The 23,219-nt window shown below is 52.7% G+C and overlaps 2 protein-coding genes across 8 annotated transcripts in view; one reads left to right on the top strand and one right to left on the bottom strand.

The window, feature by feature from the left end:
* Positions 1-1,321: 1,321 nt before the first annotated feature.
* NAT9 (N-acetyltransferase 9 (putative)) lies at positions 1,322-5,467 on the bottom strand. 4 transcript variants are annotated; one of them, XM_043585197.1, is made up of 7 exons: positions 5,312-5,467; positions 4,624-4,709; positions 3,587-3,696; positions 2,919-3,062; positions 2,273-2,332; positions 1,959-2,053; positions 1,322-1,853 (listed from the first exon to the last, which is right to left on the bottom strand). In XM_043585197.1, the coding sequence occupies exons 2-7, from the start codon at positions 4,698-4,700 to the stop codon at positions 1,719-1,721; spliced, it is 621 nt and encodes a 206-aa protein (XP_043441132.1). In that variant the 5' UTR covers positions 4,701-4,709; positions 5,312-5,467; the 3' UTR covers positions 1,322-1,718. The 4 variants fall into 4 exon arrangements, with proteins under 4 accessions (XP_043441132.1, XP_043441133.1, XP_043441134.1 ...); XM_043585198.1 differs by having other exon boundaries at positions 5,341-5,434; XM_043585199.1 differs by having other exon boundaries at positions 1,959-2,050; positions 5,312-5,412.
* A 45-nt stretch (positions 5,468-5,512) lies between these two features.
* Positions 5,513-23,219, top strand: part of TMEM104 (transmembrane protein 104) — a 59,483-nt gene continuing 41,776 nt past the window's right edge. The window contains exons 1-8 of one of the 4 annotated variants that reach the window (XM_043585189.1): positions 5,513-5,646; positions 6,279-6,400; positions 14,402-14,523; positions 16,739-16,820; positions 17,303-17,399; positions 18,137-18,217; positions 21,424-21,523; positions 21,945-22,053. In XM_043585189.1, coding sequence (XP_043441124.1) covers positions 6,356-6,400; positions 14,402-14,523; positions 16,739-16,820; positions 17,303-17,399; positions 18,137-18,217; positions 21,424-21,523; positions 21,945-22,053 — 636 coding nt within the window. In that variant the 5' untranslated portion in view covers positions 5,513-5,646; positions 6,279-6,355. Of the gene's footprint in view, positions 5,667-6,278; positions 6,401-14,401; positions 14,524-16,738; positions 16,821-17,302; positions 17,400-18,136; positions 18,218-21,423; positions 21,524-21,944; positions 22,054-23,219 lie in introns of all 4 variants that reach the window. The other 3 variants (XM_043585190.1, XM_043585187.1, XM_043585186.1) reach the window with 3 other exon arrangements.

A 23,219-nucleotide genomic window follows, 5' to 3' on the forward strand; every position in this document is an offset into this window, starting at 1 on the left:
GACTTTCCAAGGGCAAAATGCCCTGCTCCTCCTCAAAAAGATCCAGGGCTCTTACACCCGTGGCACCTGAGGCCACATCCCAGAAGCCTGCCAAAATGGCCCGCAAGGGCTGACACTGCCAGGCCCAGAGGCTCCTGGGTTGGTGCTTGCAGAGAAGGAAGAGAAGTTGATGCTGCAAGAGACAGCTAATCAAAGGGAGTTAAGAATGAGTCACTATCTGGACATCTTGGTCTCTAGTTAGGGCTTAGAGTCCCACCAGTGGTTAAGAGAAACCATTCCAAACCTTTTCACGGTACCAACGGCCTGGGGTCTGGCCCGCCCCCTCCTAACCTTGCCATTATCCTTTGGCCCATGTCGAGGTCCCTTCAGGTAAGCAAGGCCTGAAGACTGCCCCACAGGGCAGTGGAGGGACCCCTCCCCACCTCACCTGTTGAGTAGGGAAGCCCTGGGGGCCTCTGACTAAGCTGAAGGCCAGAACTCCTACCCCTTCCCTACCACTGAGGGGCCGGACACAGTACAAAGGGGGCTTCCAAATGCAGTCAGATTCTAGTGGGATTCACCAGGATCAAGGGGACTGGGAACTGAGGCCCTCAGCAGTAGTTCTGGCTCTGCCATCAAATGCTCCGGCACCTTGAGCAAATCACTGCAATTCACCTGCAGGTTTCCTCCCCTTGGAAATACCCTAGGTACCCTTGAGGGTCTCTTCCGTGACTGTTTTGAAACGTGTCTGGCCTTGATAACCACCGCAGATCATGACTGGACAGTTAGGAATCCAGGGGCGTTCCCCCAGCCCCCACCCCCTCGCTCTGAATTGGGAGACCTGGCCCAGCTCTCTGCCTGTTAAAGCACCAGGCAGCCTGGCGGTCCCGAACCTGTGCCTCTGGCGCCTCCTTGTGGCTCTGTCAGGTGCAGCTGCTCCCGGAGGCAGAGAAGTGAGGGGTGGAGAGCAAGAGATCACAGGTACCTTCAGGAAGGTACCGCTGAGTGGCTTCTGCTTCCTCCTGCAGCCCTTGCAACTGAGCAGAGGCTCCAGGCTTCAACAGAGCGGTGCTTCAGCCACAAGCAGCTGCATCCAAAACTCACTCCTGGGTCCAAAGAGAAGCAGCAAGGACAAAGGACACATGCTCACTTTCCAAGCCTCCTGTTTTTCAGGGCCTAGCTCGTTCACTTCCAAACTTCTTGGGGTCACACTTAGCCTACTAATGCAGAACAAAAGCAGACTGAGCTCCTCCTGCCCTGATCCTACCACGCTGGACTAGACGCTGCAGGCTGGACCTTCTGGTGGCTCACCACTGAGGCCCAAGGAGAAAGCAGGGGAAAGTGCTGTGCAGTACACTTTACTCCAGGTCAGGGCCTCCACTCCAGGGCACCCCCTCTGCCCTTCCAAGGGAAAGGGGGCGTCCTGGCCATGCACCAGGCCCCCATTCACCTCTGTTCCCACCTCCACCCTGCCTCCGGTGGATTCGTGCTGTCCACTCCAGGTCCGAGAGTCCACTCCAGGTTTCTCCTGGCCAGCCCTGGCGCAGTTCATCCACACTGCCAGCCTGAGGGAAGCCAAGGCAAGTCCAGCCCAGAATCTGAAGGGCCCCAAAAGGAGGCTCCCAGGCTAGATGGAGGTAGAAGCACTCTGCCCCAAAGGCCTCAAAGGTTCACCTCCTTTGGACTGCGTGGTCCCACCACCCCCATTCACACAGGGTGGCTGCCCGCAAGGTCAGTGGTCAACGGGACTCTGACAGCCCATCTCTATAGCACTTCTCCCGCACATGGCTGGTCTGCTCCAGAAGCCACTGCCGCTCATGTTGAGTCACTGTCAGTCTGAGCGTCACCTCTTGAAAAACGCTACTCACAGCCACCTATGTGAACCAGAGAGAGCAGACCCAGCTAAGTTACAGCTATGAGCTCTAGCACCACTGGGGCTCACCACCCAGGCCTCACCCTCCCACCAGTGACATCCTTACCTGCTCAAAGTGAAGCTTCCGGAACATCCGGATACTTGGTTCATTTCCTTGCCCAATTTTAGCCTCAAACTTGGTCAGACCTAGCTTGGACACTCCTCCCAGAGAAGATCAAAAGAGAGGGACAAGCCACAGGGTGAAGCCCCCCTCCCACACACACCTCCTGTCCTTCCTGTCCCATTTTGCCTTGGAGGCACCTGTCACCTGCCCCCCCCCCCCTCAGGCCTGAAGAAGGCCCACTCCCAACATGCCCTCATGTGCCCTCACCCTCACCTGGGCCTGGCCACTTCTCCCACTGTCTGCTCAGACTTCCTTACCATAAGACATCATCATGAGAACAGCCTCGGTGCCAAAGCCTTTGCCCCTGCAGCTGGGCTCTAAGAAAAACAATGATAGTCACTGATGCTGTGTGCCAGGCTCCACCGCAGGTCCTGGACAGCTAAAACCTCATCTCATCCTTCGCAGCCCTACACAGTACTATTATTACCATTGTGCAGATAACAATACAGACACAGAAATTAAAATGACCTGCACAAGCGCTCACAGCTTAGAGACCCCCAGCAACCTGACCCCAAAGCTGACCCTTTAACCTCAGTGTGCTGCCTCAGGAGGACAGTTTTGGGGAAAGGCTGTGGACCAAGAAGGACACAAACTAGAGGGGCTCCTCCCACAGCATGGGAAGATGCTCCAGATATGCTCATTTATTTTGGGAGGGTCCCCAGTCCCCCCACCCCCAGCAAGGATGGGGCATGATGAAGTTGGAAGACCCCCAAACCAAAGGTTAAATTCGCATCTAAGCATAACATGGGAATAAAGGAAACCTCCACGGGTGAGCCACTAGGTGCTGGCCTTACTAATGTGGAACCTTCCATTGAGCTGAGGACCCTCTGCAGCCCCAGCTGGCTTAGGGTTCAGCAGATCCAGGGCCAGAAGGGAGGGAAGGCAGGGCCAGGTGGAACAAACCTGCAATCATGACCTCAATCTCCCCCAAGGAGGGGTCCCCTGGATCTGTGAGGAAGAGGTTCACATCTCCCGCCATGCAGCTCTCTTCAGTGGTGCGTGGCTGGGCCTGCCACTTCTCTGCATCCAGCACAATGAATGTGCACTCTGAGGAGGGAGGCGACAGGGTTATCGCCTGCACTCCCCAAAGCAGGGGAGTAACGACAGTCTTCCCACCCAAACCAGAGAGCTGCAGAACATCGCCTCTGTCCGCCGGGAGAAAAAGGCGCCCAGAGCTCCCTTTAGCGGATTACAAAGCCCTAAATTTGCCTCACTCGGGAAAAGACAGTCTCCCCTGAACAGCAGCTGTATTCTCAGGGAGGAGTAACCACAACTGGGTTTGTGCAAGAGATGTGAGGGGCAGGGCCTCAATTTACAGCCAGAGCCCCAAATGCTTTACTCTCTCTCCCAGGCCTGATGCAGTGAGTGGGGAAGAAGACAGAAGCATCAGCCAGGGGGACTGGCTTCAGTGGGCATAAGAGTATGACGGTTTCAGGCACTTTCCGGATTTTTCATGAAGGGCTTTTCACAAAGTTTCTGTGGCCCTGGAAGGGCTACAGCTGGGAATGAGAAAGGGAGAGAGGGAACCAGGAGACTGCCTCTGGAGCCAGCACAGGGCTTCTGCTTCTCACTGTCTGCATCTTCCCGCCAGCTCTGCTGCATCGAATACTCTTGCTCCAGGGTCAGGGGCTCAGAGGCTGTCAAACGCTGCAGCTCCTCTGATTTCATCCACTCGTGGTACCTGTAGGGACAGGGGGATGACCTCTGGCATGCAGGACTGATTCAGAAGCACGGGCCTGACATTTTATGAGATGAGGAGATTGGTAGAAAAGAGAGGCCCACAAGGCTAACACAGGGCTCATAAAAGACCCAAGGATAGGGTCACAGTAGTTCCTAAGACAGAGAGCCACCAGCACAAGACCCAGAAGCAGGCTGGTCCTACAAGAGAGCAGCAGGAGGGATCAGTTCTGTCTGTCCAGCTTCCCATCCGGTCTCAGGGGTCAGTGCGGGGGAGCAGTCTGAACTCAAACATTCCTCAAATTCCTGAGTGGAAGTGTATAGCAGGCTGACCTCAGTAAGGAAGGCTGGAAAGATCTCCACAAAGGCCGAGCACAGGAACCCCCCAAAAGAAAAACTGCAAATAGAGAATACACCCCCACATCCGCACCATCCCAGTCTACGAGACATCTGTCAATTGCCAATTACCACCCTCCACCCCACCCACACACACACACAAGAGTCTGACCCTGCGACTCAGTTCTGGCCTCTTAAAAACAGTAGACATCAGAACAACCCATCAGCTCAGTTTTATGACAAGCTGACATTAAGTCTTCAAGAACGGAGCATATTCACTGACGCCAGAAGAACGTCACTAATTTACAATTGGGCAGTTCCTTCTTTTCTTACACACATTCACTTTAAATAATTCCTTGCTGAAAGTCCAAAAAGGAAGCTGGGAGGATGAAAGGGAAAAGCGGGGGATGAGTAACCTGAAGGGAAGTCGTCCTCCTCTGCTTCAGCATCCACTTTTTTCTGTCATTACTGCTCCAAGCGATGATGCTTCTCCTTCTTAGAGGAAATAGCCTCTGAGGTTGGGGCTAAGGAAGGGAGGCCCTCCTGGCTGCACCTTGGAGAACTGGCTTGCACCCCATGTTAGGTGGACCCTTACCTAGGCACGTGCTCTGAGGTGTAGGGTACCAGCACCACCTTCTTTCCCAGCAGCAAGGTGTTCTCATTTAATCTCATGGTAGCAGCCTGCAGGTGGGGAGGGCAAGCACTTCAGGACCTTGTTTCCTCCCACTTAGGGTGGGAGCCCTGAGCCTTCAGTTCACTGAATGTCTCCCGGGGGCTAAGCTGTCAGAAGAACCTTGGTCCTTCTTTCCTTCCAAACACTTCAGAGAACACGACTCTAGACCCTTTGAGAGAAGGGGAAGCGGGCTGGTTAAAGATAATTAAACAATTCTTGAATCGCATCTCAGGGGGTTAAGCCTGAGCTGCCGTGTCTGCGTGTCCCACCTCGCCGAACGTGGAAGCCCGGAGCTCAAGTACCGACACTTAACCCCAAAGCTCCCATCACGCGCCCCAGTCCTGACACTCGGTCCCACGATCAACTTTCAGCCCCGCTTTAAGCCTATTTCCAACCCCTTCTCCCAGCGACCACCCCCCCCCCCCCCTGACTCGGGCCCTCTCTCCTCCCTACCCACCAAGCCAAGCCTAATTAGGCTCCTTTAGGGTGAGGCAGACTTAAATTCTCACTCCTCTCCCCTTAGTGTGGACCTGTGGGCTACTCTCCTCGATCCCTTCCTTCCCCACCCCCACCCCCCAACACCGGGGTCCCAGAACGGCTCAACACACACCCACTCCCCGCCGAAGAAAGCGTCCCCACCCGAGGGGGCGATCCGCCTCCTGAGACAAGCCCAGCTTCCCCACCGGCCCGCGGCCTCCCAGCCCGCACGCGCGTGGGAGCGCCCCTCCCCGGTTTCCGCCACGCAGACGGCGGCCGCCCCGGCCCAATCCCGGTCCCGCCTCCGCAAGGCGCCCAATCAGCGCGCTGCGCCCCGCCCAGGGCGCGCACAGGCTAGGTGGGCTCCGAACGCGGGCGCATGCGCGCTGCGCGCGCTGGTGCGGGACAGCTGGCGCCGGCGGCAGCGGAGGGGTTGGAGGCGGCGGCCGGGAGTCAGCCGCCGTGCAGGTGTCCGGTCCGGCGGGAGGGTGGGATGGGCTGGGTCGGCGCCAGACTCGGGGCCCCTCCGGGAGGGAGACAGAAGTCGGGGAAAGGCTCGGAGCGGGGCTCTTGAGAAGAGGGGGAGGCTTGAGGCTGGGGAGCCCAGAGGCAGGGCAAAATACAGGTGGCTGGGGGGGGGGGCGGGGAATGGAGGACTCGTTCCAAAGGAGAGGTTTGGGGACCAGGAGTTGGGTTGGGAGGCGACCTGGAAAAGCCCCCAGTTAGTTGCCCTAGGCGGAGGTGACAGTTACTTGGGCTGCCGTGTGTGGTAGCGAGCTCGCTGTTCCTGACATCAAACGTGGATAGCCACCTCAGAGTGTGCAAAGGGGGCGCTTGTGGTGGGGGAGACTTCGTGGCTTGTGGGTCTCCTCGTTTCACTTGGAGTCTGAGCGGCCCTGGATGCATTCATGCCCCGCACAGCAAGGAAAAAGTTCGAGGAAACCACCCTGGTGTCAGTCATCTAGGGCTGTCTCTCATGGCAGATGTTGAGGCCACGTCTGTAATAAAAGTGCGGGGGGAGGGGGGAGGGGCGCCATCCAGAAGTGCCCCCACCCCCATCGAGGTCTATCAGAAAGTTGAAGTCTGCTCTTTTGCCTTAGGGAGCCACAGGAGCCGGCGGAAAGAGAAGAAACCTAAAGAAACTCGGCTGCCCACCTACCCTTCCTCACTTTTGGAAATGGCGGGAGAAATCACAGAGACCGGGGAGCTCTATTCTCCCTACGTGAGTTTTACCCACATGGTTGCCACCGGCTCCTAGAGAAGCACGGTGCTTCCTCGACTGTACTAGCGATTGCCGCTGCTTGCAGGAGCCACGTTGCGGCTGTCCTGGCTCAGAGCATGTGATGGGAGTTGGCTCACGTGGTAGATGCTGGTCAGAGTGGTCAAGGAAACAAAACTGACTTGGTCACGCCTTGCGATATTTATGCCGGGGCCACTAACACTTTCGGGCTGTGCTGCTGTGGGTAGATGGTGATTGACAGCTGCTGCCTCTGGGTTTGCTCATCTCAGCAGTTTGAAAGTACTTTGGTTGCCAGCTGAGTTGTAAGTTGTGCAGCTTTTATGGTCTCGGATGGCGTAAGAGGCAGAGAAAGCAGAGACTTCCAAGGGCAGTTTGCTGGAGTCTGTAATTAGAACAATTAGAAGGACTGATTTCTTACTGTGTTGGGTCTGCGTTACCCCCGGCCCCCACCTCCCACCGGTACACCCAGTTTATCTTCCTTGTGTAATAAAAAGATTGGTCGTGGTTACATCAGAGTCCTCTTGCCTGGATACCTAGCTGGAGGATTGGAATAATCACATGATTGACTCATGTTGCTACTAAGTATCCCAGGGAAAAGCAGCACTGCCTTAAGTAGCAAAAGTCCTCTTTCTAGATAGACCTAACCTGTGGAATCCCTGCTTTGTTTCTGCTAGCTTCCCAGACCCTCGAGCCGTGGTGTGATGGATAAGGAAGCATCTCTGAGGGGCACCTGGGTGGCTCAGTCAATTAAGCATCTCTTAATTTCGGCTCAGGTGGTGATCTCACAGTTTGTGAGTTCAAGTCCCGCATCAGGCTCTGTGCTGACAGTGTGGAGCCTGCTTGGAATGCTCTCTTCCTCTCTCTCTCTGCCCCTCCACCACTCATGCTGTCTCTCTCAAATAAGTAAATAAATAAATAAGCATCTCTGAAAATAGCTGGCAAAAAGCCATTTTCACACCAGAGTGTTCCTACTGGATCTGTGCCTTTTGTGTATAGCACTAAAAGAGCCTCCTTCCCCTCAATAATTTATCGAGGGAAGTCTTTCTTGAACTTTGGACTGAGTCTCATTGTGGTCCTTTCATCTGAGGAATTGGGTAACAGCTCACAGCTTCCTCCTGGTATCAGCAGTGAAGTGTCTACATTGTCCATAAAAGTTCCTGCTGCTTCTCAGAGCATCTGTATGCTTAGAGATGAGAAAACGAGTTACACTGAATTTTGAAAAGGAATATATTTTGATATGCTCACTTTCTCGTGTGTCTCCAGTTCACATAATCATTTCACACATCGGCGTATACCCACAGGAAATTGGGCAGTAGGCCTGAAGGCCTCAGTGGGTTCTGCTTCCCACCCCCGGTTTTCCTGTGTGACTGGTTTTGTTTGAGGGCCTACTCTGGGCATTTGCCATAAACAACTGCTTGCATTCTCTTAGCCTACCGGTGGAGAGAGATGGGAAGAGATGGGCGGTGGTGAGGTGGTATTAGGCAGGAGTTAGCGGTCAGGGTTTGAGGAGAGATCATGCCTTTTTCCTGAGTTTTCCCCTGACTCTGCCATCCTGGGAGAGAGGTTCTTGATCCCTTGTGGGACCAGGAGAAGGGCATAGGGTTCTCCATCGGCAGAGCCCAGAAAAGCAGTGGAACTCCCTCCACTGCGGACATGGCTTGGAATCCCCTGCTCAGCACAGGACAGGCATGACCCGCTCTCGAGGTCTTGGGAAACCGAGACACTGAGCACTTACTTGGTTCACGAAGGTGCATCAGGCCATAACTTGGTTTATTCGCAACACAGAGCCTCTCCCTACCTCTGTGTTGCCCTGTTGTCAGGTCTTTTCTGCTTCGCGGGTGTTAGGGATGGTTGCCTTAGCTTGCATTGTTCTGCATAAAAATACCTGTACTTGGCAGACTGGCCTCAGAGGATTTACCTGTCAGGCCCTCTCAAGGAGAGTGCCGGATTCAGAACACGGTTCAGGCCCACATGCCACCCCCACCTCGTCAAAGCGATCTCAGAACAGGCATGTCTGTTTCCCTATTTACGGGGACCAGGAGTGGCTCAGGACTTCGGGGATTGTGTGATCCAAATAGAGGATGCAGTGGACCACCACCTGCACAAGGGTCAGTGGCCAAGGGCCCCCCTTGCCAGCCAGTCTTGCCAAAGATCGTTGCTGTTGCTTTCGAAGGACAAGCCGCTTGCTTCCGCATCTCTTTGGCCTTCTGTTTCCTTTGACAAGTTCCTTTGACAAATTCCCCTTCATTGGGGAAGCGGGCAGAAACCACCGTTAACTCCTGCCTCGTGCACATCTGGGGGTGAGGCCGCCGGGCATTAGGTAAGGCAGCAGGAACGCTGCAGTGACGTCCCTAGAGCACAGGGGAGCAGGTCCCCCATCCCGAGGAAGAGTGGAGAAGGGGAAAAGACAGTTTAGCCTGCAGCGGGGCTTTATTCTGCTTTTGGCCACACTTTCCACGAGGCTGTCCCCACAGAACCCTCAGGTAACCAGCAGAAGAGAACGTCTCCTTCCTCTTCCTCCTGCCCCACAACTACCTTTGACCTGGCTTGTGGCTTAGCTCAGATCTGCTTCCTGCTCCATAAGTCTACTCCTGGTTGGTCCTCGCTGACACCTTTGCTGAAGGTCAGAAGGGTTTAACTCTTGCCAGGAAGGTGAAGACATCTCATGTTATCCTACAGGGCTCCCTGAGCCCCCCTAGGCCCAGAGTACTCCCTTTGAAACTGAAGAATGTCAGTAGTGCAAGAGAAGTGTGACTGCCCATTTCTGCTCCTAACTGCTAACAGCGCGTATCCCAGTTAACTCCTTTTGTAAAGTTCTTAAGGGTGTTTTTTTTTTTTTTAATCAGAAATTTTTAACTTTTATTAGAGCTCCATGCCCAGCACGGAGCCTGATGATGTGGCGGCTTAGTCCCACAACCCTGAGATCGTGACCTGAGCCAAAACCAAGTCAGACGCTTAACTGACCGAGGTCGTGACCTGAGCCAAAATCAAGAGTCAGACGCTCAACTGACTGCACCCAGGCGCCCTTCAAAGGTCTTTTTCGCTGAGACTTATTTGAAGTTTCTGTTGGGATTATGTCTTTATCAGCAGTGGTTCTCAGCTGGTGGCAGTCTTGTCCCTCTCCCCCCATATCCCAGGACATTTGGCAACGTCTGGAGATGTTTGTGATCATCCCAGCACAGGCACGAGGCTGGGGAGTACTAGAACCTAGTGGGTAGAGACCAGGGATGCTACTGAACATCCTACAATCCACAAGACAGCCCCACAACAGAAGAATCTGTCCCCAAATTCCAACAGTGCTCAGCCAGAGATAGACCCTTGACCCTTCATCTCAAGACCTTCAGGTATCACTGAATTCAAAAATGCCTCTTGTACTGTTACAAAACTTTTTGGCAAAGAACCGTCACTTTCCCTCTCACGAGAACCTTCACCAAGGCCATTTTCCATAAATAAAAAGGGTCTACCCTTCATATGTGTTCTTGCTTAGAAGGGCAACATGCGGAGAACAAAGCTGCAGGGAGAGATGTAGGAACACGGTTCAACCTTGGTTTAATCCTTCTGGGATCTGTCTGTGTGATCACACTGAGACCATGGTGTTTACAACGGGACAGAGACTGTGAGGCTTACGTTAGAGAGGACTTCGCCAGGTCCAATCAGCTCAGCCAAGGATTCCTAGCTGGAGGCTGTGTGCCAGGCACCCTGAGAAGCGACACTGGGACTTCAGTTGTAGCAATGGGGAATGGATGAGTACACCAATGTCGAGAACCAGGACATAGGAAGTATTCTTGCTCTAGGGGCTCAAAAGTGGGGGGCGAGACTGGAAGGGCTTTGTGGGGGAAGCAGCATTTGCGTGTGTCCAAGTGCTGGGTGGGATTTGAGGGGCCGGTGGCCTGTGCCAAGTGTAAACAGACTGTGAGCAGAGCTCTTTCCCGTCTGCAGGATGCCTTCCTATCCAGCACTCAGATGTGCACTTAGCGCCTGCCTAGAAGCCTGTCCCTCCCTAACCACTGCCCGGCCCCTTATCCCCCAGCTCTATTAAAACAGCAACGACAACAACAACGCTGGGAGAATGGGCCCCAATTTGTGTGATAAAAAATTCAGTACATGGTTGTTTTAGAAAAATTTTCCAAATACAGAGAAGCACAGGGTGCCTGGGTGGCTCAGTCAGTTAAGTGTCTAACTCCTGATTTCATCTCAGGTTGTGATCCCAGGGTCATGGGATCAACCCCCACATCAGGCTCTGCGCTGAGCATAGAGCCTGCTTGGGATTCTCTCTCTCCCTCTCCCTCCACCCCCTCCCTCTCTTTCCCTCTCCCCCTCCCTCCCCACCCCCTGCCCCTCTCTCTTGCTTGTGCAGTCTCTTTCAAAATAAACTTAAAAATTTATACATATACGTGTGTATATATACACACATACATATATAAAAACTACATATTTCAAAGAACAAGGAAGTAAAAATGAGAGATGGGTAGGTGTTCACAGAGATTAAGTGTTTCTGTTGCTGTTTTAAACAAGGATAAGCAGTAAAGCAAACTGTAAATGAGCCAATGTCGTAGAACACAGGAAGACCCGTTAGGAAGCGGCGGTCACAGCCCAGGCTGGAAGCGATTTAGGTTGTAAACGGGAGTATGACCAGAGGTAGCAACAAAAGACTCTTCAGAAGTAGAATCGCTAGGACTGGGATACGCGGGAGGGGAGAGGCGGGGGTGACTAGAGACCGTGGATTTGAGGTCTGTAGAATGATGCGGAGGTGAAGCCACAGGACTGAGTGAAGTTGCTGAGGGAAAGGAGACAGTTTACATCAGAGCGTAAGAAGGAGTAAAGACTAAGAAAGTCATTGGATTGGGCAAATAGGAGGTCATTGGTGATTTTGAAGAACATCGTTTCAAAAGAGCTCTGGGGGTGGAAATGCAAAGTACAGAAACTTGGAAATGAAGGTAGAGGAAATAGGTAGCTTCTTTGGTGAGTGGGGTTAAGGGTAGTGAGAGGATTGTGGGTTTTTTTTTTTTTAATGTTTGTTTATTTTTGAAAGAGTGTGAGTGGGAGAGGGGCAGAGAGAGAGGGAGACCAAGAATCCCAAGCAGGCTCTATGCGCTGTCAGCACAGAGCCCAATGCAGGGCTCGAACCTACAAACCATGAGATCATGACCTGAGCTGAAGTCTGACGCTTAACCGACTAAGCCACCCAGGCGCCCCGAGAGGGTGGTGTTTTAAAGGTGTCAAGGACATTTGTAGGCAGAGGGGAGGAGCTGGTAGGAAGAAGATTCCAGAAAGAAGGACTGAGCCCAGAAATTCGGGTGCAGGAGGAAGGTCACATGTTCCCCATGGGTAGAGAGGGAGTGAGAAAGATGCAGACACTGATTGTTGAATGAAGAGGGAGGGAAGCTGGCGGAGGGCACATCAGATGGCCTCAGTCACCTCTGTGACACAGGAAGCAGCCTTCAACTGAGAGAGGTGGAGGTCAGGGGCTAGGGCTTGAAGAGGTTTCCTGTGGGAAATGCCAAGAAGTCCATGGTGGAATGAAGAAAATCAATGCTGTTGGAGCACAGGTGAAGGAACCATTCATCTGTGGTAAAACCAGTCATTATAATTAAAAAAAAAAAAAAAAAATTCCAGGAACTTTTAGCAGCTTCATATAGGAAATAGAGGAAGCAGGCGCTGGGTCTGTCCAAGGCTGGGGTCGGGAGGGTCAGAACAGGGGAGGGTGTGTGAATCATGGGTAGAGGGTAGAGAGCACTTTGTGGAACTAGCCCATTGTACATGAGGCCAAAGAATGCAAATGCGGCCAGAGTGGAGGGGGTGGCTTGCGTGGGGAGGGTGGGGGGACTGCAGGTGTTGGTGGGAATGGACAAGGCTGCAGGAGGCTTCAGCTCAGAGAAAGGAATTTCCTGATCGAGATCTAGAAACAGGAACATTACAATTAACAACTAGAGTCAAGGAGCGCCTGGGTGGCTCATTTGGTTGAACGTCCAACTTTGGCTCAGGTCATGATCTCACGGTTCGTGAGTTCGAGCCCCGCGTCGAGCTCTGTGCTGACAGCTCGGAGCCTGGAGCCTGCTTTGGACTCTGTGTGTGTGTGTGTGTGTGTGTGTGTGTGTGTGTGTCTCTCTCCCCCTCTCTCTTCCCTTCTCTCTCCCCCTCTCTCTCTCTCTCCCCCTCCCTGACACACACACTGTTGCATGCATGCTCTCTCTCTCTCTCAAAAATACATTAAAAAAAAAAAAAAGCAGCTAGAGTCAAGTCAGTGTGAATGAGAATTTAAAATCCGAAGTCAGTGACTCAGGAATTGCACGCAGAGCCTGGTTGTCAGGGGCGAGGGAGAGGGTCTGCTCATGGGTACCTGCCTTCTTTTTGGAGTGATGAAGCAGAATTAGATGATGGTGCTAAGAACCAGTAAATTGTGTCCTTTAAAAGGGTGGTTTTTTTAATTAAGTTTTTAAATTTTAATTCCAGTATAGTTAACATACAGTGTTAGAGTGATTCAGTCCCATACAACCCCAGGTGCTCATCACAACAAGTGCACCCCGTAACCCCCGTCACCTATTTCCCCCATCGCCCCACCACCTCCCCTCTGGTACCCATCAGTTAGTTCTCTGTAGTTAATACCCTATTTCTTAGTCTCTTTTTTTCCCTTTGCTCCTTCATTTTGTTTCTTAAATTCTACATATGAGAGAAATCATACGGTATTTATCTTTCTGTATTGACTTATTTAGCGTTACACTTTCTAAATCCACCCATGTTGTTGCAAATGGCAAGATTTCATTCTTTTTATAGCTGAATAACATTTCACTGTGTGTGTGTGTGTGTGTGTGTGTGTATGTATATATGCCACTTCTTTATCCATTCATCTGTTGATGGACACTTGGGCTGTTTCCATAATTTGGCTGTCATAAATAATGCTGCAGTTAACATAGGGGTGCATGTATCTCTTTGAATTAGTGTTTTTGGTATTTTTTGGGTAAATGCCCAGTAATGCAATTGCTGGATCATAGGTAGTTCTATTTTTAACTTTTTGTGGTGCCACCATACTGTTTTCCACAGTGGTTACACCAGTTTACATTCCCACCAGCAGTGCACGAGGGTTCCTGTCTCTCCACATCCTTGCCAACACTTGTTGTTTCTTGTGTTGTTGATTTCAGCCATTCTGACAGGTGTGAGGTGATGTCTCGCTTTGATTTGCATTTGCATTTCCCTGATGACTGATGTTGAGCATCTTTGCATGTGTCCGTAGGCCATCTGGATGTCTTCTTTGGGGAAATGTCTGTTCATGCCTTCTGCCCATTTTTTAATTGGATTATTTGGGTTTTGGCTACTGTTTAAGTTTTTGTATATATTTTGGATGCTAATCCTTTATCAGATATGTCATTGGCAAATACCTTAAAAGGGTGAATTTCATGACATGTGAATTCTATGTCAATTTACATAAGAATCCCTGAAGTCAGTGTGGGCAGGACGGTAGGGAAAAGGAAGCAGCATGAATGTTGACATCCCAAAGGACAATGGCAAGAATGGATGAGAGCAGGGTTGGGTCATGTGCTGAGAGGTCTTGGGAGGAGTGGAGGTTTTTTGAGGTCAGCGCTGCGGTTCATCCTTGCGCCGGGTACCCCAGATGTGGCAGTGTATCCTCAGGAAGCCTGCAGCCTGTTTGGGCAGAGAGCTAACCTCTGAGATGCAGCTTTGAATACTAGGAAATGGCAAGGTGATGGGACGGTGCCCAAAAGCAGAGAAGGAACCAAACACCGGAGACCTCTTGGAAGGTCCGACAGGAGGCGGGACTTTAGCCTTCCAAGTGTTGATGTTCCCTTCCCTAGCATTTGGTTGCACAGCACGCCTTCTTAGAACCTCGGCCGAATTCTCCCTTCTGACCTGCTTCTCTGGCCTCCCTGCCTCCAGTTTAGCTGTCACCCAGGGTCATCTTTGGGAGCCACTGCCGGGAGAGGTTAATTAATTTCAGAGCTTGAAGGTCACTTCTGTTGCTTCCAGGTAGGACTGGTGTACATGTTTAACCTCATCGTGGGCACTGGTGCACTCACCATGCCCAAGGCCTTTGCCACCGCCGGGTGGCTCGTCAGCCTGGTCCTGCTGGTGTTCCTGGGCTTCATGAGGTAAGAGGCTGGCACGCAGGGGCCGGGAGGAGGCTGCCCAGGGAGTCCTGACTTCCCTTCATTAACATGAGGGAGCGTGCCCGGGGGGCAGGGAGATGTCCACGGTGAATCCTAACCAGAGTGGCCCAGAGACAGGAAAGGAGACGCAAAGGCCTCCAGGTCTCATGCTAACGGAGCAGTTACACAATCTAATCAGTTAAGAGTCAAGACATCCAACTGGGCTTTGGAATGTTTCACATGGCGCTCACGTTGCCTCTCTGGCTGGTTGACCTCCCCGGTTGTATGCTTTAGTGATGGTACCATCATCAATTTTTGTTCTTCGAGAAAATACCACCTGGCTACAGAAAAAGAATCTGACAAACATCTACAGTGATAAGGGAAGTCAGTTTGGAATTTAGAATTTGCTTAAGATAGCCCACAAAGTAAGTGATTATTAACACACGGGGAGGCTCATAATCACATGTTAATCTCAGCCCACTTTGTGCCTGGCAGCAAAGAGGTGCCCGGTGCCTTCCCAAGCTTTCAGGGGCACCCGCTCCTAGAGCCAGGTGTGTGGGGTTCACCAGCTGGTGCCTCACAGAGGGTAGATCCTACTTGAGGCTCCTCTCGGATTCTGCATGCAGGCGGGGAGTCATTCAGCAAGTGCCCCAGGCTCGTAAGGGATTTAGGACTATGCATTTCCAGGTGGGAATCTACAGGCTGCCAAAAAGAGGCAAGGGAACACCTGGAAACACCCCTCAGAAGGACCTTCCCTGGGAGAAGTGACACCAGGCACTGTTCTTGGGTTGGGTTACAGGTGAAGCAAATTGGGACGTAGAAGAGGCTGGATGGGAAAACACTCACATTTCTGTTTCTTCACTCATTTTCTCTTGGGGGGGTTTCGTGGCCATCCTTGGCTCATTACATACTGCAAGTCCTTGTCCTTCTGTGGCTCTGCTGTCCCCTTTAAAGGACCTTCAGCACAGGCAGCTGTCTGAATGGGAGGTGATTATTGGGGGCCCCCAGGTAGGGGCGGCCATGTCCCCTCCCTGCTCAGCCCATTTATATTTGAACATGATCGATGAGTTGGCTTTGTGCAACCATGAGAATCCTTTTTATGCCTTAACTAAGATTGATTCTAGTTTTATTTGCAAAAAGAAGGGAAAATCTGAAGTCCTTAAAATGGTCACTTAGGCAAGATAATGAGAAACCTTTCCAGAAGGTGCTGAGGCCCTGGAATGGGAGTTTCAGGACTGGCTGCCCTCCACCCCCCGAGATGGAGCGGATGTGGCCGAGCAGTCAGCCTGTGGCAAGTGAAGGCACTTGAGGAGGGCTGGGCTAGAGCCTCAAGAAGGAGGGAGATGACTGTGCTGTCTGGGGTCCTTCAGCACGGAGAGACTCCACCCTTGGGTTTACCAGCAGGAGGGTGGCTCCCTCCCCCTCCCCCCCACCCTGCCCCACAGCTCTGCTGACTGGAGGACCCATGCACTCCAGCTCCGGCTGAAGTCTGGGCCTCTCCAGCTTCCCTAAGCGGAAGAAGAGAGAAGGTGGTTCTGGACTCTAGTTTGACTCCACAGCAAATGTCTGGTGCCACCTCTCAGTGTCCTTTTTGACTCGAGCCATAAAAATGCAAGCTTATTTTTACATTTGCTAGGTTATTAGGAAAGTAAAGGTACTGCCGAAAAAGGAAGGAAAGACAGAAACATGGAAACACATTCTGGAACCTAATGTCCTTTCCAGTTATCCATGCTGTGCCCCGTCCATCAGTGAATGGACCTGGGAGCTGACTGCTTGTCTGTGTCCCAGCACGGAGAGTGGAGAGCTGCCTGCTGCCCTTCCCAGAAGCTTTCAGAAGGCCCATTGTGAATCGGCCTCCTCCCTGCTCTGCCCCCAGCAGGCCCCCTCTTGGTGTGCGGTACCACATCGCCCCATGTCCCCTCTTCCCCCAGGCTCACGCTCTACCCCCGGCCCCCATCAGCTTATTTCACACCCCTCTCTCCTGTGCATCAAAACATATTCTAAACATAGACAAGGGCATGAAGGCAAGCACGCAAGACGTCCCTTACGCACACACATTTTACCAGGTCAAATGCATCTCAAAAGTCCCCTAGGGAACGGCTCTCAGAAGAGAGAATGCTTTGGGCTTCTTGGTCTTGAAACGATTTTTCCTTTTTCACTGTGCCACCTCCAACCTCCCGCCTGCCTTTGGCAATTAAACTGTGGCCTTACTCCGCAGCTTTGTGACGACTACCTTCGTGATAGAGGCCATGGCCGCGGCCAACGCTCAGCTCCACTGGAAAAGGATGGAAAACCACCAGGTGTGTGCATTGCCCTTGTCTCCAGGCTGCGCCTCTGGCCAATTGTGTGCTAGAAGAGGCAGCCCTCAGGGGCCAGTTCTTTCCCTCCCGTTGTGTAGGGGGCTCACGTCCACTGCACGTCTCCAAGACCCTTGTTCCAGAGCCAAAGCTTTACAGCCACATAAGCTCACTGAACACATGCAGCCTCTGCTCCCTTAGCATCATGTCAGGGGTCCCCTTGAGCCCCCTACCGTGAGCTCACTCATCATTCTGAACCTCTAGTCCCAGGAACAGCATTGCAGCTTCAGATCTGACATCTGCGTGTCTGTGCCTTCTCATGTGACAGCACGGAGGTGTTGAGAGGTGCCCCTAATTAGATGCCTTCTGGAAAGAAAGATCAAAGGAAATGGGTTTTCCATTTTCCCGTGGGTTTTCTGTAGAGTTATGTGCCCCTCTTTTTTCCTTGTTTGTCCCCTCCCTCCCCCCGCCCCACCCCCTCCTAGGAGGAGGAAGAGGAGGACTCCTCCACAGCCTCCGACAGTGACGTCCTTGTTCAGGACAACTACGAGCGGGCAGAGAAACGACCCATCCTTTCAGTGCGTAAGTCTTGGGGTTACAGGCCGGCAGGCACCTCCCTCTGGTCCACAAGCTTCTTCCCTTGTAGAGAGAGCAAGGGAGTCTCTCTGCAGAGACCATCAGGCCAGAGCACTAACCAGGGACCCGGGTTTCACCACTTGCTCATGTTAGCGGCTGGGTCAGGCTACTCACCTCATCACCCTGGGCACACTGGAAGCTTGAACCGATGTGAGGTGTTCGACTCATCCTCCTGTCCCACCAATCACGCATGTCTGACAGGTCCCTCCCCACTCCAGCCGAGCCAGGGCCACGTGACCCAGCTTTTCTTCTCCCCTCCATTACCAGCACCCCTGGATCCCTTTCTATATATTGTTTTACACATTTCGAGTGGAGAAACATTAGAAGTTTTAGCAAGAATTTGAAATGCTGGGGCACCTGGGTGACTCAGTTAGTTGAGCATCCAACTCTTGGTTTCAACTCGGGTCATGATCTCGTGGTTTGTGAGTTCGAGCCCCGCGTCAGGCTCTGTGCTGACAGCGTGGAGCCTGCTTGGGATTCTCTCTCTCCCTGCTCTCTCTCTCTCTGCTCCTACCCCACTTGTGCTCACTCTCTCTCAAAATAAAGAAACTTAAAAAAAATAAAGAGAATTTGAAATGCTTGAGGATTTCCTCAGTCTAGAGAATTTAGTGAACTTAGTGCCCCCTCTAGGAGCTTCTCTGAATGAAAACCACTTTCTCTTCCTTGTCCTTTTGGCTCCACAGAGAGACGTGGATCTCTGAACCTTTTTGAAATCACAGACCGGGTGGAGATGGGACAGATGGCTTCCATGTTCTTCAATAAAGGTATGAGTTCTTTCTCAAGGTGGGGTGAGGGCAGTCCGAGAGACCTTGACAACTAGGGAGGGGGCTGACGGCGTCGGCCAGATCCCAGTGCGTTTGCGAGGCCACCTTGCCGAGAGGCCTGAGCCGCTGTCGTTGTTTTCCTGAATCTCTCCCCACTCATCAGCATTAGAAATAGAGAAGCAGCTCCTTGGCTCTTCCTGCTCATAGAGGTCAGGAATCCTAAGCAGCTTTCCAAGGAAGGAAGCCAGTGGAGCTGGCTGGTAGTTTTATGCCTCTTGCTTGATTGCTTCTGACTTGTCTCTCTTTCCTTCTGGACTGTTCAGTCTAGAACAACACAGGGCAGCTACCTGTGACAGTGGTGGGATACACCATGCACATGCCTCTGTGTGTGTGTGCCTGTGTGTGTGTGTGTGTCTCTCTCTCTCTCTCTCTCTCTCTCTCTCTCTCTCTCCCCCTCTCTCCACCAGTGGCCAGCAGAGGGCGCCAGGAGTCCACACACAAGGTCTTGGAATCTGTGTCTGATCATGACCCCTCCTCACTCTACCTGCTCCTTAGCAGGACTGGTTACAGCTGAAACGATCCCCCCACCCCACCCCCAGCTCAGACGCTGGGTCGCTGGGTGTTCTGTGACAACACTCTATACCTCCCTGGCAAATGTTGTTCTTTGGAAGATGTGCTGTTTAAGGGTATGGTTTTTCAGTACCCAAACCTGTCCGTTTCCCCTTCAGAGACAGTCAGACACATCTCAATAAATCCTGTCTTTATAAGGATTTTATCTTTGGAAGATCCTCTGCCCTTTGGTCACAGAGGGGTGGCATCTCCACCGATTCTTTCCCATCTCCAGTGTGGCTGCAGTAACTTGGAGCCTGGGGAATTATAGAAACCAGAGTCTTCTCGACTGCTTTTCAGGACATTAAGCATTTGGTTTATCACTGGTGGTGTGATTTGACCGTCCAGTCTGGAATGTCATGATCATCAGCCAATGATTGCCTGAGGGTCTGGTTCCTGCTTCCCTACCAGCCTCACAGAGGCTTCCAGAATTTGTGAAAATCAGACTGGTTGTGTCCAGCCCACTCTGTGATTTTCCTTGGCTCCATTTCTACCTCTCCCCATCTCATTAGACGAAGATAAGAGCATAAACATTTCCCCCTGGCAGCCGCACCCAATCCCCCTGCAAACGCAAACTTTGGAGAGAAAACGCACATTGGAGGGAGGACATCGCCTTTGAAACTTCCTTTCCGATGAGCATGTTTTACAGTCTGCCCTGACTTCTGTAACAATTCTGGGAACCCGTGGTTTTGGTGTTTTTTTCTCCCCCTCCAGACGAGACTTCTAGTTTACCCAAATCTAACAGAAAAAAAAGGAGCACTTTCATACAAGAGCAGCCTCACACTTAGGGGACACTGTCTCCTCTGCTTAGCGTTTCCCACGCTCGGCACTATTGACACTTAGACTGGGTCCTTCTTTGTTGTGGGGCCTGTCCTGTGCATTGTGGGATGTTAAGCAGCATCCTTGGCCTCCACCCACTAGGTGCCAATAGCACCTGTCAGTTTTGACAACCAAAACATCTTCAAATGTTGGCAGATGTCCCGGTGAGGATTGTGAGGCAATCGCACTCCGGGGGGAAAACCACTGCTCTGTTCTATTCCTAATTCATGGGCAGTTCTCTTCCCCTTTGGAAGACCCCCCCCACCCCCCACAACAAGCCCCCTTGGGGTCCAGGCTCACTTGTGACCAGCAGTGCCAGGCCTCGTCATTGCTGTCTTCTCAGGAAGTTCATTGATCCCCCTATTTTGTGTCTAGTAATGAAATTTATTGATCAGGGAGGGTCAATGGCAGTTTATAACCAGAGCTGGCACCGTAGTCCACAGGCGAGTGGAGGGAGGGTGGGGGGGGGGGGGGCACCACCTCTCTGCAGAGAACATTGGTGTCAGAGCAGAAAGACAGGCTGGGTCACAGGCTGTACCTGGAGTGTGGGGTTTGAGTGACAGCCAGACCCCAGGGGCCACTAAGCTTGGACATTGACTTTGTCTGAGGCCCTCCAGAGTTCTTGCAAGAACCGTATTTTCCTAGTCTTTTTCCCCCAGACTCCTAGGAGCAGAGCTGACCTCAAATAGCCCAGGAGGAACATGTCCCTGGCTTTCCCCTTGGGGACCCCAGAGGCTCTTCAGAGCCACCAGGATTAGAAGGGAACTGTCACTTCATTTTTTTTTTCTGTTCTCAGAGAAGCCAGCAGCTTAAGACCAGTGACATCAAAAATGAGCAGTCAGTCTGAACAGGAGTTTGAGACTGGCTGTCTGGGGGCATGACCCTGAGGTTGTAGAGCCCGGATGCTTTTTTTCAGAGCTTTTACACCTGGTCTTTAAAGCTCGAATCACACATGGAATTTAGCACAGGTACAGTTCTCGCTGTACAGGATCGAATATAGTCAGGGACTTGCCAGGGTCAGGAAGCAAGGTCAGTAGCACTGGGGCTAGAGCCTACATTCCCAGTTCCTGGTTCAGCCCTCCCCCACCCAGAGGAAGAGGGGAGCAAGGTTTGCCTCTGTGGAGGGAGCTTCCAAAGGCAGCGTCCTCCCTTGCAACCATTTTGACCATGAGCTTGTCTTAAGTGCCCCCTCCTACTGCCCCCTCTGTCACCAGCACCCCCAGCCACCTCTTCCCATCCAGGGCTTGGTGAATAGACACAGAACGAGGCACTTGGTCTTTAGAAATCAAGGGCTTTTTACCCTCTTGATTTCAGCTTCAGAAGCTGGACCATTTTTTGTTTTGTTTTCCACCAGCCTCTATTGTAGAGTCCTGTGTTTGGCTGCAAAGGGGCCCTGATCCAGGCACACTTGGGTTCAGCCTCCTGACTCAGGGTCCCTCCCCTTCTCCTGCCCAGGCAGCTTGTCCCAAGCATGAAGGCCCCTCTGAGCCTCCCCAGCCAGCCCCCACCTCACACTGCCCTGCATTTGCCTGCTTTCGGAGCGTCTGATGCTGCAAGCCTCATTTAGCCTCACAGGTGAAAGTCCGGGTTGGCTGTGTCTCCTGCCGCATCGCAGTGTAACCAATCAGGCAGCACAAGCCACAGGACGCTGTTGTTTTCTTTTTGTAGAAAGTAAACAGCCTGAGAAAGGAAAGCTATGGAAGAGGTAGAGACTTCACCATCAGAAAAGAACATGGGCGTCTCTGTGGCTCCCTGACCAATGACTCTGTTCCTTTCAGTGGGGGTCAACTTGTTCTATTTCTGCATCATCATTTACCTGTACGGGGATTTGGCCATCTATGCTGCCGCCGTGCCCTTCTCCCTCATGCAGGTGACTTGGTGAGTGTCCCCCTTGCCCTGCTCGGCCAGTTGGGCAGAGCTTTTGGTAGAAGCACAACACCGAGCAAACTGTCAGCATCTAAAGGACGGAGATGCCCGAGGCCCTTTTCTGCATGTACTGCAGCCGGCTGTGCACTTTGTCCTTTGGAAACGTGCCCCTCGTCATTGTCCCCCGCCCTGCCCCATTGGGAAGATGACTAGGATTCCCACCAGGGGCTCCTGAGCTGCCAGGACATGGCGCTCTGGGAACAGTGGCACCTGCCCTAGGAGGAGGGCGTGATTCGTGGAGAGTCAGGCTGTCTGGCCCTGAAGCAGTGGCGGTGGGAGCAGAGGCTCAGCGGTGGCTAATAATTAGTAACATTGCGTCCTGTCTGCTTCCAGCTGAGCGGGGGCCACACTGAGCCACTCTTCTCTTTATCAGCAGTGCCACTGGCAACGAGTCCTGTGGTGTGGAGGCCGACACCAAGCACAACGACACGGACCCGTGCTGGGGGCCCCTGCGCCGCGTGGACGCCTACCGCATCTACCTGGTGAGTGGCCTCGCCTCTGCCCAGCCTGGGTGGCTGGGGGCATTTGAACCAGAGAGGAGGGTCTGCACAGCTCCACGCTCTGGCTGGTTACTGGGGTCACGGCCCTGGGCACAAAACTGACCACGTTACTGAGAACGTAGCCTGTGTGTCCCGGTGACCAGGCCTCAGTCGCGTGTGACTTGTAGCTGGCATCCGGGTCGTTGCCAGCTCCGGGCCCTGAACGCTTGTAAATTTCACTCGGGGTTTGAGGGTCATCCTGAGCACAGCTCTTCAAGAGTGTCAGAACTAATTTTCCAGAGACTTGCCGCGTTTTGACCTTACTCCTGGCCAGCCCCGGAGCATATGGTAGGTGCCGGGCTTCCTGACTGGGCATGCAGGACTGAGCCATCTCACGGTTGGCCCTGACCACACACAGGCTCTCCAGATAGGGAAGGATCAGCCCAGCTCTCTCCCTGTCTTCCCTCCTCCCTGCAGACAAGGGAAGAAGATGAATCTCCAGGCTGTTCTCGGTTGCTCTGTGCCATTGGGGCGGGGAGAGTTGGAGCCGAAAACCATGCCAGACGGGTCTTGGGTAATAAGATACAAAACCAGAGGCAGTTATTTATCTCTGCCTGCTTTGTGGGCGGGACTCAGAAATGCTTCCCTTTCCCTTTTGCGGCATCCATTAATATTCTCTGCCTCCTCTTGGTCCTCCTCAACCCTGACACATATTTAGGTGTGTGAGGTGACACACAGTTTGACACGTGGCCACTTGGCTGCTATGGGGCTGGGAGGCAGGGTTCAGGAGAGAGCTGAGCCTTTCGGGGAGTTGGTCTCCTTGTTTTCTGTCCTGGCAAAGGGCTTGTGTAGGACCTGCCAGCTGTGTCACCTGGTTTGGAGTTTGTTAACCCAGGGACACCGAAGGGTGGTTTTGCCTTCCCAGTCCTGCCCCGTGGACCTGCCGAAGGAGTCCTGTGGCCCAGGCCACGGGAGAGATTTGTTTTCCACTTCTGTGTTGCTGGAGCAGTCGAATGGTCTGGTGTTTCTCTCCCTCATTCACCTGTGGCTAGAATCATATGTCAGATCCACCCCCCCCCCACTCCTGCCACCCCACCACAGGTCTGGTGGGGATTTGGTAGCAGGTTCATTCCCTGGCACTATTCCCTGCTTCCCCAGTCTGGGGGAGG

Source organism: Prionailurus bengalensis, chromosome E1, assembly GCF_016509475.1.
Source record: "Prionailurus bengalensis isolate Pbe53 chromosome E1, Fcat_Pben_1.1_paternal_pri, whole genome shotgun sequence".
Classification (NCBI taxonomy): domain Eukaryota; kingdom Metazoa; phylum Chordata; class Mammalia; order Carnivora; family Felidae; genus Prionailurus; species Prionailurus bengalensis.